This window comes from Puma concolor, chromosome A3 (genome assembly GCF_028749965.1).
Source record: "Puma concolor isolate L17-30 chromosome A3, mPumCon1.1.hap2, whole genome shotgun sequence".
Taxonomy (NCBI): Eukaryota; Metazoa; Chordata; class Mammalia; order Carnivora; family Felidae; genus Puma; species Puma concolor.
Genome location: NC_141669.1, coordinates 97,521,825 through 97,540,765, shown reverse-complemented (window position 1 = coordinate 97,540,765; position 18,941 = coordinate 97,521,825). Strand labels below are relative to the sequence as shown.

The window sequence follows — 18,941 nt, the reverse complement described above, 5'->3', positions numbered from 1 at the left end:
ACTCTCCCTGCCCCCATTTGTCCATATTCTACCATGGAGAGTGGTGGGAATGACAGTAGTAACAGAGACTCACATTTCCTGTACTCTGACTGCCTGGCTGTGGACCCAGTGCGATGCCTGTACTAACATGCATCTTCCTTGTGGTGACTGTCCTGCTATCATCCTTGAACAAACGGGCACGGAGAGGCAGGGCAGGGCTTCTCGGGGAGTGGTGACTGTCAGTCAAGCATTGTTGCAAGGGAGGGATGTCAGCCTTCGCACATTAACGGGGCACATTGGTTTGGAGCTGGTAAGGCCCTTGGATAGTGGCTGCTGGAAACCAGGTCACAGCAGGTTTGGGGCTCATAGCTGGGAGTTTTCCAGCTGGAGCATGTGGCACAAACATGCCTGACACGTGCTTCTCCTCCAGCTCTGGATAGAACCCTGGGACTTATATTTAAGGACGACTTGATCATATCACCACTGGAGCCCAGATGTAGTTTTGCAGATTTGTTGCTGTCTTTTAAGATTATTTTTTAAAAATGTTTTTATTTCCCCTGGCCAGTATAATTTTTCATGGGGCTTTACTCTTTGATCTGAACTGTAAAAAATGTACCCATGTTAAGACCTCTTAAAACATGTCTTTGGATTTATTGTCTGTACAAATGGAAGTTCAGATAATAGTTCTGTTCATAACTGAAGAAAAACAGGAAAAGAACATAAATTTCTCACTACTTGGAATGATAAACACGGTGAAGCGTATGCTGTAATCCTGGCAACAGAAATTCAAGGTCGGAAATAATTCCTTTCCTCCTGAGTTTGCCTTCAGCTTCCCTGAGGAGTGCAGCGGCTGAAATTTGCTACTAATTGTAGCCATAATTTTAGCATGCAATTAAACACATGATTTCCTTCCCAGCTGATGTCTTTTTTGCTAGTCTGACATGGATAAAACAAATGCTCTGTAGATTTGAATGGCCACTTTAATCTGATAGGAGTTCAAGAAAAGTCACCATTGTTTGAGCACATTGGGCTACCCAGTAGGAACTAAGTTAATCTTGCCTGTAAAAGTTGTGAACAACGTGGGTGCTTCTAATGTATTTTTTAATGCTGCTGTCTGTACGTTGAAGAAAACATTGGTGTGCCCATTTTGCTAAGACCCTCCATGAGGGTAAGGATCTTTGGAGGGAGTGATACCAGGGAAAGAATCAGAGATGAAAATTGTGCAGTTGTGGTAGGAGCAAATGCTCACAGAGATCTCCTCATGCAATGGTGGGTCTGGTACTGGAGGGACCCCAGGACCTGAGAGCATAGCTGCTCTCCAGGAAGGAAAGGAGCCAGAAAGGCTCCAAGCTGGCCTGCCCTGGGTTAGTGTGTCCATTTGGTGCTTTTCTTTTCCTCGACCTCTCCCAGAGGGTCGTTTGCCCTCTAAAGGATGTTTTGTGTGAAAATAGAGCTCCTTGCCTAGGGGAGTTTGGGAACCACCAGGGTAAAGAAACGAAACAGATTTCTCTACTCAAGGATGTCTTGACAGCCTATTACTTGCTGCTGTGCTTTGTGATTCTCTAAGGGAGAGTTCAAACAAATGTGGTTTTCCAAAAGTATGTGACCGTGGTATTCTTTATTCAAGGCATACCTGGCAGGGCACAGGGAAGCATGGTTCTGGTTGTGTGGAGCCTCTCAAACATGACTTCTTATAAGAACAAGAGCAAATGCTGGTTTTGCACACACCATATGTGAGCCGCTGTCCTAAGCACTTGCATGCACTGTTTCATTACATTTTCCCTGTGATTTAGTCCCTCTTGTTAGCATCCCTGTGATACAGGCAAGAAACTGAGCCATTGGGAGGTCAGGAAAGTTGCCCCAGGTCTCAGAACTTGTTGGGGCGGGGCCTGTCCTCTTCCAGCCTGGGTCTTTGTTGTCCTTCAAGTCCTGGACCTTGTGAAGCCTCATCCAAGAATCCCCCAAGGGGGATTTGGACCCTCCTCTGGCCTGCAGAGCCAGAATCCCTCAAGGTCTCTGCCATGCTGCATTGTCACCACAATGTGCCCAACCGTCTTCCATACTAGACCACAGGGTTCATGAGCGCCAGGGCTATCTGTGCCTTTGAGCTGAGTCTTTGATCTCTAGCGCCATGCCTGGCACAGGGTTGCTATGAGTGAAAAGCGGTGAGCGATTTTCAAATGTGGACTGGATCTCATATGCTCTCTTTGCTCCTTAATGGTGGGTGGCAGCAGAAGAGTTCCTGATGGTTCTCAGTTTCTGAGGACTTCTATTTCACTCTGGACCCAACTCTTTTCTTTCTTTCTTTTTTAAATGTTTTTAGTTTTGATTATGTTGAGAGACAGAGAAGAGAGAGAGGGAGAGAGAATCATGCACGAGCAGGGGAGGGGCAGAGAGAGAGAGAGAGAGAGAGAATCCCAAGTAGGTCCCATGATGTCAGCATAGACCCCCATCTCAGGGCTGGAACTCACAAACTGTGAGATCATGATCTGAGCTGAAATCAAGAGTCAGATGCTTAACTGACTGAACCACCCAGGTGCCCCAAGGACCCAGCTCTTCTCTTACTTTGGATTTATTAGAGAGAAATTGTCATGACCAGTGTGTTACTTTGAGTAAGCATCCGTATGTGTCATCAACAGTGTTTAGGCCCAGGGCTTAACATTGGTACTTGGATGTGTGGAGTTGACATTCTGATATTCCATGGCATCATCTCTCAAGGCATATTCTTGGCTTTTTTTTTTTTTTTTAAGTTTATTTATTTATTTTGAGAGAGACTGAGGTGAGGAGGGGCAGAGGGAGAGAGAGAGAATCCCAAGCAGGCTTGCTTTGGTAGTGCTGAGCCTGATGCAGGGCTTGATCTCAGAAACCATGAAACCTAACCTGAGTCAAGAACAAGAGTCTGATGCTCAACCGACTAAGCCATCCAGCCATCCCTTGGCTTTCTTTATAAGTGTAATTTAGCATTTCGGGATTGATAGACACAATTGAGTGGGTTTGAGTGTTAGAAGGTTTGAAATAGGACATAGAGAGGTGCTCTTTTCTGGGGCAGCCCATAGCCATTTTGAAATGAGTCCTAGGGAGCTGAATGGTTCCAACAGTGAGGAAGCAGGACCTCCCTCCTCACCTTATCTTTTCCCTTTTCTATTTAATTTGTTTGAAAATTTTAAATTATGAAGCATGCAGAAAGTAGATACTAGTGTACTCACTACCCAGTTAGTCATATTTATCTGAGGTCTGTCTCTGCCTTCTCTTCAGTATGAATGTGGCTCCTGTCCTGTGTTTGGCATTCACCTTTCCTGCTCACATTTTTTTGGATATATATATATGTAATATGTATATATATATTATATATATAATTTATTAATATTTATAATAAATAACTTAATTATTATTTAATTAAATAATGGATATGGCTGCCACACAGTATTCCACTGAGGAATTAAAGTAGAGTTTATGCATTTATCCCCCAATGAGGGGCAGATTGTGTCCACTTTTTCTGTTATAAACACTGCCATAATAAACACCCTTAAACATTCCTTTTGTATAAGAGTTTCTGAGTAGACTCTTCAGGGGGGAATTCCAGACTTGTAGAGTTTCTTCAAGCACCACCATGCCCTCCAAAGTGGTTAAACCAATTTACCTTCCCGCTATTTTAAAATTTTTTTTTTTTTTTCAACGTTTATTTATTTTTGGGACAGAGAGAGACAGAGCATGAACGGGGGAGGAGCAGAGAGAGAGGGAGACACAGAATCGGAAACAGGCTCCAGGCTCTGAGCCATCAGCCCAGAGCCTGATGCGGGGCTCGAACTCACGGACCGCGAGATCGTGACCTGGCTGAAGTCGGACGCTTAACCGACTGCGCCACCCAGGCGCCCCCCTTCCCGCTATTTTATAGTCCCGTAAGCCCACATGTCCCCACCCTGGTGTTCTCAGATCTTTTCATTCTTGCCAAGTCTGTAGGGCATGCAGTGGCACCCCTGCTGTTTAATTTTGCATTTCCCTCCCTATTTTTGGAGTTGATCACCTTTCCCCATGGTTACTGTCTAGTCGTATTCCTCCCGTTTCTGATCCCATTGATCTGGGTGGCTTTTTAGATAGGAGTAACCTGGGGCTTCCCTCTCTCATAACTGTTTGCATTGCTCTTTCAGATGGCAAGTTTGGTGCCTACATGCAAGTCCACATTCAGAATGATGGGCCTGTGACTGTAGAATTGGAGTCCCCAGCACCTGGCGCTGCTGCCTCTGACCCAAAGCAGGTAAGCCTGGACACTCTTGGGTCTGTCTTCTGGCTTTGGTTTCACTGGAATCCCTGGAGCAGTTCTCAGTCTGAGGTGGAGTAAGGACTTCACTGTAGTAACCTGATACCTATTTTAATGCATCCCTTCCCAAGAATGCATCTGTTTACACTGCATGTCCTTGGTGCTGTGGTAGGCTCGACAGCACTTCTCCCTTGACTTTGTGTTCCAGAGAACATGTCCTTTACAAGAGCCAAGCTCTTCCTCTGGGCTCCTTTCCCCGTGAGGTGCGTTGGTGCCTACACGCCACTGGGTGGCAGCAGAGTAGTGGCATAACTCCACTGAGCCCTGGACTGGCCTGTTCACCAGTTCGGAATGGTTTCCTGGAGTGGGTTTTATCCCACGTGTCGGTACATGTGTCACCTGAGGTTGTTTGTAAATCCTCATTTTTCTAAAGTACTGTCTCATCAGGATTTGCTGCCAGCTCTCTCTAAGCTTCAAGGAAAATTTTTAATTAAAATAGAGAAAGGAAATCTGTGATAGTTCTTGCAATCTGAATGGTTCTTATAGATGCTTAACACTTCTTAAGGCTTTAATTCATGTGCCCACTTAGCCTTCAAGTGGGCAGAGGAATGAGAACTGAAGGGACATTTCTTTCTTCCCCTTGTCTCTCCCTCCCTTGCTAGAAAGCTATGAAGTGGAATGATGCAGTAGGTGGGAGAAGTATTATATAAATTTAAAGCTGTATGTCACCTGTTTAAAGTTATAATGTTTTTTTCATTGGTATTTATTGAATAGAATACTTTTGAGATACTCTTTTCACAAGAATACAGTATGAGAAATGACAGAGTCCATAGTGTGAATCTTTTTCTTTTATGTTTATTTATTTATTTTGAGAGAGAGAGTGCATGTGCGCACGCAAGTGGGGAAGGGGCAGAGAGAGAGAGGGAGAGAGAGAGAGTGTCCCCAGCAGGCTCTGCACTGTCTGTGGGGAACCTGATGTGGTGCTCAATACCACGAACCCTGAGATCATGACCTGAGCCGAAACCAAGAGTTGGACGCTTAACCAACTGAGCTACCATAGCCTGAATCTTCACGGACAGTGTCTGAAACCTACATAGTCCCCAGTCCAGCCACTGGGACAGAGTACTAAGGCTCTGTAAGCCTTACAAAACAGTTTGTGTGAATTATTTTGTGCCTGTTTGCTAATAAATTCTTATCTTAAATATCAAAGACTGCGGAATGGCAGAAGTTGATCTGAGATTTGCCATTAGTATAACCTGATACTAGTCTACAGGAGAATAGCAGACTCTCATCCATTTTGGGTCCTTATTGTTATCAACCAAGAAGAACCTAATAGTTACGCAAAATCAAACTGGCTTGGGTCCGTTCACAGATTGCAGCTGATGGTCCTCTCAAATGCAGAAAACTAAAACTGAACTCTTGCCGCCCCATCATCAGAATGTTCCTTCTGTCTACCATTTGTCTTGTCATCCAGGCCAAAATCTGGTGTCCTCCTAATTTCATCCCTGCCTCTCCCAATATAATTTCCCATATGCCAGTATTGCTCTCAGTGTTTTTTTTTTTAATGTGTTAAGTAATTTAATCTTTATCATTGGGTATGTTGAGGAAGTTGCAGCACAAAGCTTAAGCAGCAGCTTAAGGTCACATGGCTGCTAAGAGGCAGAACTAGGATTCAAACCCGGTTTTAAAAATCAGACAGCAGAAAATTATTGCCTAAAATCTGAGGTCACTGGACATTGTTTTTGAAGAGATAATCTAGTAGTCTCTGAATGCTTGCCACCTCCCAGCCTTTTTTGGAGAAAAATGTCTGTGGTTCCCGTGCATTGGGGGGGGGCCATGGTTTATTTTTAATTTTTATATTCTTATTCAGTGTATTTAAACTAAAAAAAAAATAAGCAGTTTACCCATGAGTGATTTTTTAAAAATAGTTTAGCTGTTGTCTTTTTTTCTTAGGTCAAAGTTATAATTTTTAAGGGGAACATAACAGTTCTTTCTTGTTACTGATTCTTTGGATTGATAGAGAAGCAGGAACACGTCTGACGTGGTAGTGCTGGACTTCAAAGGTGATAATCAAGGTTCCTGGAATTACTGATAACATTAAAGAAAATCACAAATGAAAAATCTACGTGAAAATTTAAAATTTATTTTGGAATAATTTGAGATGTAAAGAAAAGTGTCACATTTCCCATGTATACTTTACCCAGCTTGCACTAATTTTACTGTCTTACATAATCATGTCCACTGATTGAACATGATGACATGACCACTCAGCAGCTCTTGCCACTGTGGCCCGCTTGCCCCTGGACATGGTCTTGAACCTTATTTTCTGGGGCACCATTCTCTCCTGGTTTTCCTCTTGCCTTTGGCTACTCTCTCTGGTTTGGTTTGATTGCTGTTTTGTAGTTCTGATTTATTATTCTGCTTTAACTCTATTTGAAAAAAATTTTCAGTCAAGCTTTTTTTTTTTCATTCTAAATGTCAGACACCCTCCCACCTTTTTCAAATATTTTATTTTAAGTAATCTCTACATGTAATGTGCTGCTTGAACTCACAACCCTAAGACCAAGAGTCTCATGCTCCACTGATTAGCCAGCCAGGTGCCCCAGAAAGTCTTTTATTTTAGTTATTTCTGAGGCTGTCTTTTAGGAGCTTTCTTTTCAAACGCATGAATTGTGCTCTATCAATTTCATTTGTTTTACTAGTTAACTGGCCTGGGAGTCTCAGACCCTGCAACGGTGCGCAGATCTGTGTCTTTCACTCTCCAGTAGGTGGTGGCAAGTAGGCATGGAGGGCTGTTGTGATGGTGGATGCCGGCCTTTGCCTATGGTTTGTCTCTGCCTTTCCATTCTCAGTAAGATGGGGGTTCCTCTTTGGGCACATAGCTAGTTTGCTTTTGTGTTGGTAGGAATACTGCAGCCAAATTCTTTTCACTGATAGATAAGTATGACTTTCTATTCTGAGCTTTTAATTCTGTTTTATTTTCTCAGTATAACCCAGTTAGTAGTGAAAACTACATACATTGTAGAGAAATGGTTATTTTTCTATTTTTAAATACAGGTTCTTTAAACTATCTGAACAGATGTGCAGTGTGTGTGTGTGTGTGTGTGTGTGTGCGTGTGTATTTATGCATCAAGTGTCATTTTAGTACATGAGAGTGTACTGGGTACTTGAGGGAGAGAAAGAAGTGCTGTGACCCAGTTCCTGCTCCTGGTGGTAGATCTAGGGCAATATAAATCTGGAAGGTTAATAACAGAGAGAGGGATAAAGAGTAGTTATATGGCAGAGTAGGCTGTGTCACAAGACCATCATGTCATGCTTCTCCTGGAAGCCCTTCAGTGCCTTCCAGATGCATTTAGATTACAATCTAAGTTCCCTCCTGTCAACTTACCATGGCCTGAATGCCCAGACTTCTGTGGCTCTGCCTGCCCTGCTCCGCTGCCATCTACCTCTGAGTCCCTATGCTTTACCTATTGTCACTGCCTCTCTGTTCTGAGAACAGATTGAGCTCTTTGCTACCTTTGGCTCTTGTCTCAATGTCACTGTCTCCTCCTTCCTCAGAAGTGATCCTCTGACCCCCTCAATCCCAAGTAAGCCCCTGCTGGCTACTCTCTCACGGTGCTCTGATGATTAATTTCATAGCACTTGGCCTCCTATTATTATCTGCTTGTTTCCTTGTTCCTTATCTGTCTACCCCACTCCTAAAACTCAGGCTCCCTTGTTCTTGTTCACTGCCATGTCCTGGAAGCTGAGCCCGGGGTGTGTCATGGGCTGGGTGAGCTGTGCTGTCTGCGAATGTCCTAGGTTCTCAGAAGGCTAATGCCACTGCTCTTGCAGTCAAGTTGGGCAGGCCTCCCAGAGGATTGGAGGTTTCCACTGACCTTTAAGGACCCTGAGGGGAGGAGGCATTCTTGGTTATTGTTTCCAAACTTGCACTTCAGTTAGAGGTAGATTATTTCCATGAGTGCCAGAGCTCTATGGGTGATGCAGCTACTTATTGCTAGCGAAGCCTGGGCTGGTGCAGGTGACTAGTGGTTTGCCTGCCTTAACTAGATCTCTGCTTGCTTTTGGAACGGGCCCTGCAGCTTCTGCCTGCTTTCCTGTGGTTACATTGGCAGCACGCCCCATGCGTTTATAAGTTGCTGTGTGGGTCCCACGGTATGTTCTGACTGTGAGAAGAAGTTGGAAGAAGAGCCTTATGTGGCTCTGAAAGAGGTATTTCCAAAAGGAACAGGGCATGGAAGCAGTAGCAGAACCACCAGACAGAAGTTCTTTTCCTTGTTGCATTCTTGCGGAAGAACATGATTCTGGTAGGAACATGCTGATGATTACCTAGAAAAGATCGCTAGAGCATGAGTTCTTCCATGGGTGGCTAGATATTGGGAGATTTCAGCCCCCTACTGAGCCATTCCTGGTGGTAGAAGGTTATTCCTGCTCTTGTTTTAATTAAATACCCTTCCCCTTAAGTGGGGGATGTTTGCCTGGGTCTCATGTAGATGGGGTTGCATGTATATGTGAGCAGATGGGAAGGTATATTTTGTAATTAAGGAGCTCTTCCCTGAGGCCCAGAGCCCACCTAGTTCGTAGTGTTGCCATTAATTATTTATATTCTCATTTATTTAGTGTGCTTGAAACCCTCACTTAATTGAAATACTAGAAGGAGGTGAAAAAAATGAACTTTGAAATACACATCTTTGAATTAGCTCACGTGTGTATTGACACATTGCTGGGGTAAAGTTGGCCAGTGAAAAATGGTACCAGCGCTTTTAATTTTCTGCTTGTCTGAATATCACCATCATTTCATATATAACTTTCTCCAAAGACTTGTTTTATCAACAAGTATCCATCCCCATGCCTGGGAACCTTGGAATGCCTAGCTTCAGACATGCATGGCTTCTGTGGGATCAGAAAGAAATATGTAGGGTAGAGAGGTGGGTGGGGCAAAGAGCTCCATTTGGTTTTATTGGTACTTTTTATTGGTACTTCCGGAGACGAGGTACCCTTTTTTAGTAGTACATGCTATGGAAGCCAGAAGGTGAAATGGCGGACAGACTAGGACACAGGTGGCCGCCTGTCGCAGGTGCAGAGAGGAGGGCTCTTCATTCCTGCATGTTCCACTTTGAGGTTCAAATCTAATGAGAATTATTTTGACTATAAGACAGAATTATGTTGATGTCCGTAAGTCTGTTTTCATAGAAAAAATTTTATTTAATGTAGGTTTCTCTTTTTTTATTCTTTTTTTAAGGCTTGAGTTCCCAGTTTCTATTGGTTTCCTCTCAATTTTTGCATGACCTGAACCAGGCTTACCTTGTTGACTTGCCACAGGAGTGTGCTTCCAAGTCTGGTTGCCAAAGTGGTACCCAGATCCTGTCATTTATTACAGTTGTTAGTTCATTTTGTCACATTGATTTATCAAACAGATGTTGACAAGAGTCCTGCTTTGTTTATACAGAAGTGTTGCTAAAACAGAAGCAGAGGGGCGCCTGGGTGGCGCAGTCGGTTGAGCGTCCGACTTCAGCCAGGCCACGATCTCGCGGTCCGTGAGTTCGAGCCCCGCGTCGGGCTCTGGGCTGATGGCTCAGAGCCTGGAGCCTGTTTCCGATTCTGTGTCTCCCTGTCTCTCTGCCCCTCCCCCGTTCATGCTCTGTCTCTCTCTGTCCCAAAAATAAATAAACATTGAAAAAAAAAATTAAAAAAAAAAAAAATAAAACAGAAGCAGAAACTTAGCCAGAGCTTCTTCATTACAGAGTTTTTGTTGTTGCTGTTGTTCATCTTTGTCACGGTATCATGGTGGGCGTGCTGGTGACCCAGAGTCCTGGGACTTCACCTGCCTCACAGAAGGCTCTCAACAGGACAGGGCTGGCACTTTGCTAGATCTCTTGGGCTACAAAGATCGCTCTTGATTTTCTTTCTGTGTGAACACTCACTTTGCTGAATTAGGAAAGCAGCATAACCCTCTGGGGAGAGAGTTGGGTGTGGAGGCTGGGTGGGTTCTTGACCTCCCTCAGCCCTGCCCTTTGCTCACCAGCAGTCTCAATCTCTACTGAGTCCATCAGTATGTGTGTGTGGGTGCCCTGCCCTGGCCGTGCAGACAGAAAGGTTGGGAGCCTTGAAGATGTTTCCAAGAAGGCTGGCTTCTTCCTAGTTGGGGAGCTGCAAGGGGTTGCTTTTGTCTTTAATTTGTTTCCGTATAGATGATTGTCCTGCGTTGGTACACCGTAGAATTAAGAAGAGGCCTTTCCAGGGCACCTGGGTGGCTCAGTCAGTTAAGCATCTGACTCTTGGTTTCTGCTCAGGTCATGGTCTCATGGTTCGACAGATCGAGCCCTGTGTCGGGCTCTGCAGTGACAGCATGAAGGGTGCTTGGGATTTTCTTTCTCTCTCCCCGTCTCTCTGCCCCTACCCTGCTCGCTGTCTCTGTCTCTCGAGATAAATAAATAAACTTAAAAAAAAAAAAAAAAAGGCCTTTCCAAGAGGTATATGACTGTGTCTCTGCTTGAGGGTTCATTGATTGATCGATTGATTGGCCTTCATCTTATCTTCTTATATTCATAACGTGTTACTGAAATTACAAAAATTGAGTTTGTTCCCTCCTAGTGAAATATGGCTGGTAGGGGTGCCTGTGTGGCTCAGTTAGTTAAGCGTTTGACTCTTTCAAGAGGTGGGTTGTTTTTTTTTTTAAGTTTATTTATTTATTTTGAGAGAGTGAACGGGGGAGGGGCAGACAGAGTTAGAATCCCAAGCATGTTCCATGTGGACAGCACAGAGCCTGATGTGGGGCTTGAGCTCGTGAACTGTGATGTTCAACCGACAGCCGGATATCCAGGTGCCCCAAGTGTTTGACTCTTGATCTCAGCTCAGGTTCAAGTCCCACGTTGGGCTCTGCACTGGGCATGAAGCCTACTTTAAAAAAGTATATATGGCTGGTAAACTAAAAACTATGAGCCTCTTTATGTGTCTTTGACACATAAAACACATAAAACATTTGTAATCTTTAACTAGGTTAAACAACTCTCTTGGCAGTAATGTTTTAGTGCATTTGAAGTTTAAGGGCTTTATTTATTTGTTCCTGTGTATGTATTTTGGGAAGATTCTTAGTTATCTTAATCTTCTAATGTTATTTGTGGATGTGTTAAAAACACAAACTCCTTACCTTACTGACTTGACCTGCCAAAGATTAACTTTTCTTTTTCCCAAGGGGGGGAGGTAAAGTTTATCCTCCCATGGATTTATACTTTGAGCAACAGCAATACTTTAATTATACAGACTCAAGATTTTAATTGGGAATTTTTAGCTTTTTAGCTAATTTATTAGGAGGTTCATAGTCCTGGATAATTGTAGAAAAATGTTTGGCAAATCAGTGGTGTTTTGTAGAAGGGCTTGTTCAAACATTCGCATTACTAATGGAGAGAAAAGAATGATGTGGAAGAGATAGAAATAAAAAATGGGCTTTCATCAGATTCTCAGAAGGCCCTAAAGAAATGAAGATACTGGCGGGCTGGGGGCTGTTGTGTGCAGGGATTCCACACTCTCTTTTTCCACCAAAGTCACTCGGGCTGGTAGTCGTGTTCTTCTGAGGGCTTCAAGCTGCACAGGGTGCATATTAAAATGCAGAGGCTTGGTACATCCTCCCTGCCCCCCCCCCCCCCCCCCTTTTCTGAACCAGAGTTCCTGGCATGTCTAGATGTGGAAGGCAGAAGAGTAGCATATTTATGTTTTTAACTAGTTCTTTGTGTGTTCTTCAAGTACACTGATGTTTGAGAACTACTGGACCAGAGGAAATTGAACATTGCCATTTTTATCTGCTCCAGGCATTGGTCTCTCTGGACCACCCTGCCTCCCCCCACCACCCCCCTCAGCTGCAGTGTCTAAAAATACTTTACAACCTGTGTTCCTGCAGCTGCCAGGAAGCAAGATGGCTGGGCTTGATTATTGAAGTCACATATGAGGCAGCTCTTACTCATCAGTGTCCCCTCAGTTCCTCACTCCCCTACCCTCCGTACACACAGTGATGATGAAAATATTCCCAGAGCCTTCTTGACACAATTGCAAATGTGTCAGGGAAAAGCCGATAGAGAACAACAGCTCAGTACATTAGTGATGGATGATGGGCTTCTCTGCCGAGTGCCACTGAGGCATGTGCTGGTGGAATAACTTCTTTCTTAAGGCACACCCAATGTGTGGATTGCCCAGTGGCTCGATGAACTTGCCTCTTAAGAGTTTTGGTTTGAAAAGCGGTATATAGTTCTCTAGGTTTTTTGGGTATGGGCATGGCTTACTCATTGGTTGATTTATTCATGGGACTTGAATAAAAACCCAGGGTGATCATCACCCAGGCCTTGGCTGGGAGAATTACAGTTTAATGGAATGCATGAATATTGAGGCTTTGTGGGCAGTTGGCTAATCATTTACTTTTAAACACAGGGGACATTGTTAGGGGTTCATATTTTATGATGTATTACTTGTTAAGTTCATGGTAAAAGCTTTTCACATTAAATTGTAGGATTAGTTTCCTGCAGATTGCTTACTATTTTTTGATTTTTTTTTTTTTTCCTGCTTGTGTTCTTGGTCATCCACTTGAAATGAACTCCTTCCCTGTCTCCACCTGGTGCTGTCCCCCCCACTGTCTTTTAAGGTCCATTTCAGATAGTGCTTCATTCATGATGCTTACCTCAGGGCCGATCTGAGCAAGCTCTTCCTGCCTTTGAATCCTCACTGCATGGTGTGGCACTGGTTGCATAGTGGTTAATGCTTTAAATAATGACCCATCCTTATTTATTTGTTAGTTTGTTTGCTTGTTTATTTATCCACCATGTGTCCATCCATCCATGTACCCATTCAGCTGTTCACTCACCTACCCCAGCCACTCCTCCATCTGTGTAACAGATACTGATAGGGTGCCTGCTCTGTGTTGGCCTTGCATATTAAGTACAGTACTGAGCCGATGTTGTGCCCTCATGGAGCTTGCATTCTAGTGAGAAATATACAAAAACAAGCATAATTTAAAGTTGTGATTATATAAAGAAAACAGGGTGAAGTATAGAGAATACTGTTGGGGTCAGGACTACCTTAGGTATGAGGGCTAGGGAAGGAGGTGGAGCTGAGAGGGAGCCAGGCACATGAAGCCCGGGAGAAGAATGTGCTTGATGGAGGGGGCAGCAGGTACAAAGCTCTGAGGCGATCAGTGGAAGAAAGGCCAGTGTGGCCGGAGCTTGGAGGGTGTCAGGGAGAGGGTAGGACAGTGAGGGCAGAACTGTGACCCAGGCCTAATGGTGTGAGGCCTTTTGGCCAAGGCAGTAAGCCAGATGGTTGTTGGAATTTGAGAGTATCTATCTGTGTGTGTTCGTGAAGGTGGCTGAGCTGGACTGTAGTGTAGCTGGAGAAGGGGCAGTGGGGAAAGCAGTTAGGAGCTCATGCAACAGGTAGGTGAGAGGCCTTGAGAGAGTCTGGATGTACTTTGGATGCTTTTGACCATTCTGGTGTTCTGCCTTCCACAGTAAGACTTCTCTATAAATGATTCATGTTTGAATTTCTTTTATACAAGGGTTTGAGCAGTAGGACATACTGTAAAGTCTAACCTCCCACAGTTCACTACTAGAAAGACCCCATTTCTGCCTCCAGTGGAGGACGGTGAGGGGATTCCGTGGCACAAGTTTCTTTGAGTTTCTAGGATGAGATCAGACATTTAGACATCAAGGGGTATGATACTCACCCCTGGTTCTGCGTGATCCTGGGGCACAGTCTGGACATAAAACCAGAACCTCTGTTTGATGATGTCAAACAACAGAAAAAGCATGTTTCAGGGATTTAGGTCCCCTTCTTCAAGTCAGCATGGAGCCACATGTTTCACTATCAGCCAGCTTTTCCCCAAATGCAAACAACTTTAATTATAAAAAGAAATCATAAAAAGCCCCAAAAACATTTATGTTGAATTTGATTTACATATGCTCATGTCGTCAGGACAATTTCTAAATCTACGTGTTCAGAACTTGTCAAGGAAAAAAAGGATTTATTTTTGGAAAAGTATGTTTCCTGGTATTCATTGATCTTGGAAATTATGGAGGTAATTGTCAGAAGGGCGGCAGCGGCTCCAGAGGTAGAGTGGCAGTCCAGGGCTGGAGGGGGCTGCTGTGTCGGGTGGACGCCAGCATACTGCTTGCTGGTAGCAGGTCAAGGGTTTCATAATCGCCTTTTCTGCCTGCTTTGTTCCACCATCTTACTTATTTTTGTCAATACAAAATGAAAAAGAATAGCACTTCTATTAAGATTCTTCACATTAAATGTATTCCTTTGACTACTCTCCATAAAATGTGAAGTCAATTTCTTTTTCTATTTTTAAGCATGAAAGTAGAGCCCAGAAGCCTCAATTTCTGTGCAGTGAAAAGATATAAGTTTGTGGCCTTGTTTCCATTCTGCCCTCCTCTGCTCGGGCAGGAGCAGGATGCCCACAGAATACCCCCAAGCAGTGGCTCTGTTCAGGAATTGCAGCACTGTTTGACTGCAGGGAGGGCAGAGGCTGTTATTAACTGTTGGTGGTGTCATTGTTGGGTCATGAAACCCTCAGGGGATAAGTACAAGTCCTATAAAATTTCATTTCAAAATCCAGACTAGATCTGGCCTTATGCTCTGTGGATTCTTTTTTTTTTTTTTTTTTTTTTTTTCTGTTTCATGTTGTGCTTGTGCCCCCTTCATTTTCTCTTGGGAAGAATCTCCTATTATTGTTTTTTAAATTTTGTGCAAGCAGTGTATTAACTGGAAAGTACCAATATAGAAATGTTATTTTGTTACTAGTGAGTTTTTATAGTATTCCTGTGTAGGAAGTTATTTTTATAGAAGTTCTTTTCCTGTCTTTAAATTTTCTCCTGTGCTCATAATATGCCATTTTCATATAAAAATTTCTTATATATAATATGTAAAATCAGTATCCTTTTAAAAATTAGAAGTTTAAGATATACTAACAATGATTTTGACTATAATCTCTCATTTCCAGAGGTGGCACTATTTATGCCTTTTCTTCCAGACTTCATAAAAATATGTTTATCCACATTTACCACATACTCATAGAAAATATGTGGTATCTCTGGGAGTGTGTATATCATAAGGTTTTTTAAAAATTATGGTAGGTGGGTGATGGGTACTAAGGAGGGTACTTGTGATGAGCACTGGGTGTTGTATTTGAGTGATGAATCACTGAATTCTACTCCTGAAACCAATACTGCATTGTATGTTTTTAAAAAATGTTTATTTATTGTGAGAGAGAGAGTGCATGTGCAAGCAGGGGAGGGGCAGAGAGAGAGGGAGAGAGAGAAAAGCCCAAGCAGGCTCTGTGCTGTCAGTGCAGAGCCTGACATGGGGCTTGATCTCATGAATCACGACCTGAACCAATATCAAGAGTTGAACACTTAACTGACTAAGCCACCCAGGTGCCCCTGCTAACTAACTAAAATTTAAATTAAAAAAAATTTGCGGTAAAATATAAACATACTATTTTAACATGGAGGTTAAAGAACATCCTACTAAAGAATGAAAGGATTAGCCAAGAAATTAAGAAGAAATAAAGTATATGGAAGCAAAATGAACTGTTGGGACCTCATCAAGATGAAAAGCTTCTGCACAGAGAAAGAAATAATCAATAAAACTATAAGGCAGCCTATGGAATGGGAGAAGATATTTTGCAAATGACATATGAGATAAAGGGTTAGTATCCAAAATCTAGAAAGAACTTACCAAACTCAACACCCAAAAAACAAATAATCCAGTGAAGAAGTGGGCAGAAGACGTGAATAGACACTCTTCCAAAGAAGACATCCAGATGGCTAACAGACACATGAAAAGATGCTCAACATCATTCATCATCAGGGAAATACAAATCAAATCCACAATGAGATATCACCTCATTACACCAGTCAGAATGACTAACATTAACAACTCCGGCAACAACAGATGTTTGTGAGGATGCGGAAAAAGGGGAACACTTTTGCACTGCTGGTGGGAATGCAAACTGGTGCAGCTACTCTGGAAAACAGTATGGAGGTTCCTCAAAAAATTAAAAAAAGAACTACCTTATAACTCAGCAATTGCATTACTAGATATTTACCCAAAGGATAAAAAAATGCTGATTCAAAGGGGCACATGCACCCCAGTGTTTATAGCAGTGCTATCAACAATTCCCAGATTAATGGAAAGAGCCCAAATGTCCATTGACTCATGAACAGATGATAAAGAAGATGTGGTATATATATATAATGGAATATCACTTGATGATCAAACAGAATGAAATCTTGCCATTTGCAATGATGCAGATGAAACTAGAGTGTATTATGCTAAGAGAAATAAGTCAGAGAAAGACAGATACCATGTGATTTCACTCATAGGTGGAATTTAAGAACAAAACAGATATGGGAAAGGGGAAAACAAGTAAGAGAGAGAAACAAACTATAAGAGACTCTTAACAATAGAGAACAAACTGAGTTTTGATGGAGGGAGGTGGGTGGGAGATGGGCCATACAGGTGATGGGTACTACAGAGGGCACTTATGATGAGTACTGGGCGTTGTATGTAAGTGATGGATCACTGAATTCTCCTGAAACCAATATTACACTGTATGTGAACTAGCTAGAATTTACATCAAAATTAAAAAGAAAAAAGAAAGAAAAAGGAATACACTTCTCTGGTATAGAATATTGATGAATCATTAATTATACACCTGAAACTAACATAACACTGTGTGTTAATTATACATGAACCAAAAAAAGACATGGATCTTTTGAAATATAATATTCACTAAAAAATATATCATTGTAATGTTAAATAAGTTTAACATATGAGAATTATTTTTCATGCCAAAGAAAATTCTGGTTATGTAACATTAAATACAAACGTAAGACATATAAGTCATTATACAGTAGACCAATGTGTGATAGTATGTATAAAGAACAAAATATTTTCCAAAAATTAAAAAAAAGCCATTTTAACCATATTACCATTTTTGGTGTACAATTCAGTGTCATGAAATACATTCATGTTGATGGTGCAGCCATCAGCAACATCCATCTGTAGAATTTTTTCATCTTCCTAAAATGATATTCTACCCATTAAAGTCTAATTTCCTATTCCTTTCCATGCCCCTCAGCCCCTGGTAACCAGTATTCTACTTTCTGTCTCTGTGAATGTGAATACTCTAGGTACCTTACGTGAATAGAATCCTTATAATATTTGTTGTTTTATGACTGGCTTATGTCACTTAGCATAATATTTTCAGAGTTTATCTGTGTTGTAGCATATGTCAGAACTTCCTCCCTTTTTGGGGCTGAATAATAGTCCAGTGTAGGTATATGCCACATTTTGTTTAGCTGTTCATCAGTTGATAGATTATGGGTTGTTTCCACTTTTTGGCTGTCAAGAGTAATGCTGCTGTGAATACAGGTGTACAGATATCTGTTCGAGTTCCTGCTTTTAGTTCTTTTGGGTGTATACATAGGAGTGGAATTGCTGGATCATAATCATAATATCTTTAATCTTTCGAGGAATTGTCCTATCATTTTCTGCAGTGGCAGCACCATTTTATATCCCACTCACAATGGGCAAGGTTCCAATTTCGTCACATCCTTGCCGGCACTTATTTATTTTTTTCAAAATTTTATTTAAATTCTAGTTAGTTAACATATAATGCAGTATTGGTTTCAAGAGTAGTATTTAGTTATTTCCTGTTTTCTTGATAGTAGCCATCTCAGTAGGTGTGAGGTGGACCTCGTGATTTGCATTTCCCTTTTGCTTTGTGGTATTGAGCATCTGTTCTTGTGCTGATTGGCCATTTGTGCATCTTCTTTGAGGAAATATCTATTTGTGCTTTGTTTATTTTTGAATTATTTTGTTGTTGACTTGTAGGAGTTCTTTATTCTGGAAATTATCCCTTCATGAGGTACATGATTTGCAAATATTTCTCCCATTCTGTAGATTACGTTTTCACTTTGTTGATAGCATCCTTTGATACATAAAAGTTTTACATTTTGATGAATATCACTTTATCTGTTGTTTCTTTTGTTCCCTGTCCGGTTAGTGTCATATCCAATATATAAGAAGGTTATAAAGGCTTTCTCCTATGTTTTCTTTAAGAGTTTTATAATTTTAGCCTTTTTTTTTCTTTTAAAGTTTATTTACATATTTTGGGAGAGAGAAAGAGTGTGTGTGCAGGCACGTGCGCAAGTTGGGGAAGGGCAGATAGGGAGAGAGAGAGAATCCCAAGCAGGCTCCACACTGTCAGCATAGAGCCTGATCCGGGGCATGAACTCAGAAATGGTGAGATCATGAGCTGAGCTGAAATCAAGAGTCAAATGCTTAACCTACTGAGCCCCCACCAGGCGCCCTGAAATTTTAGCTCTTAATGTTTATTTTGACTAATTTTTGTGTATGATGTGAAGTAAATATCATAAGGCTTTACTTTTGAGACAAGTTAGAACAGATATTTTTTCTAAACCATTTGGGAGTGAGTTGCTGACCTGATGTCCTATCACCCCTGAAAACATTGGTGTTTGCATCCCTGCAAACAAAGACATCTCTTACAAAACTCCAAAGCACCCATTAAAAACAGAAAATTACCATTGCCATTTCAGTACCATCTAGTCCTCACCTTTGAGCGGTTATCCCAATAACTGGTCTTTTATAATGGTTTAGAACCATGTGTTGCATGTAATTGTCATATGTCTTT

The 18,941-nt window shown here is 42.0% G+C and overlaps 1 protein-coding gene across 3 annotated transcripts in view; it reads left to right on the top strand.

The window, feature by feature from the left end:
* The window catches only part of DTD1 (D-aminoacyl-tRNA deacylase 1), a 197,628-nt gene that overhangs the window by 28,005 nt on the left and 150,682 nt on the right, over positions 1-18,941 (top strand). For all 3 annotated transcript variants that reach the window (XR_015249336.1, XM_025932306.2, XM_086701593.1), the window contains exon 4: positions 4,128-4,234. Coding sequence is in view for 2 of the 3 variants with exons in the window: in XM_025932306.2 (XP_025788091.1) it covers positions 4,128-4,234 (107 nt within the window). In the remaining variant the exon portion in view is untranslated. The remainder of the gene's footprint in view (positions 1-4,127; positions 4,235-18,941) is intronic.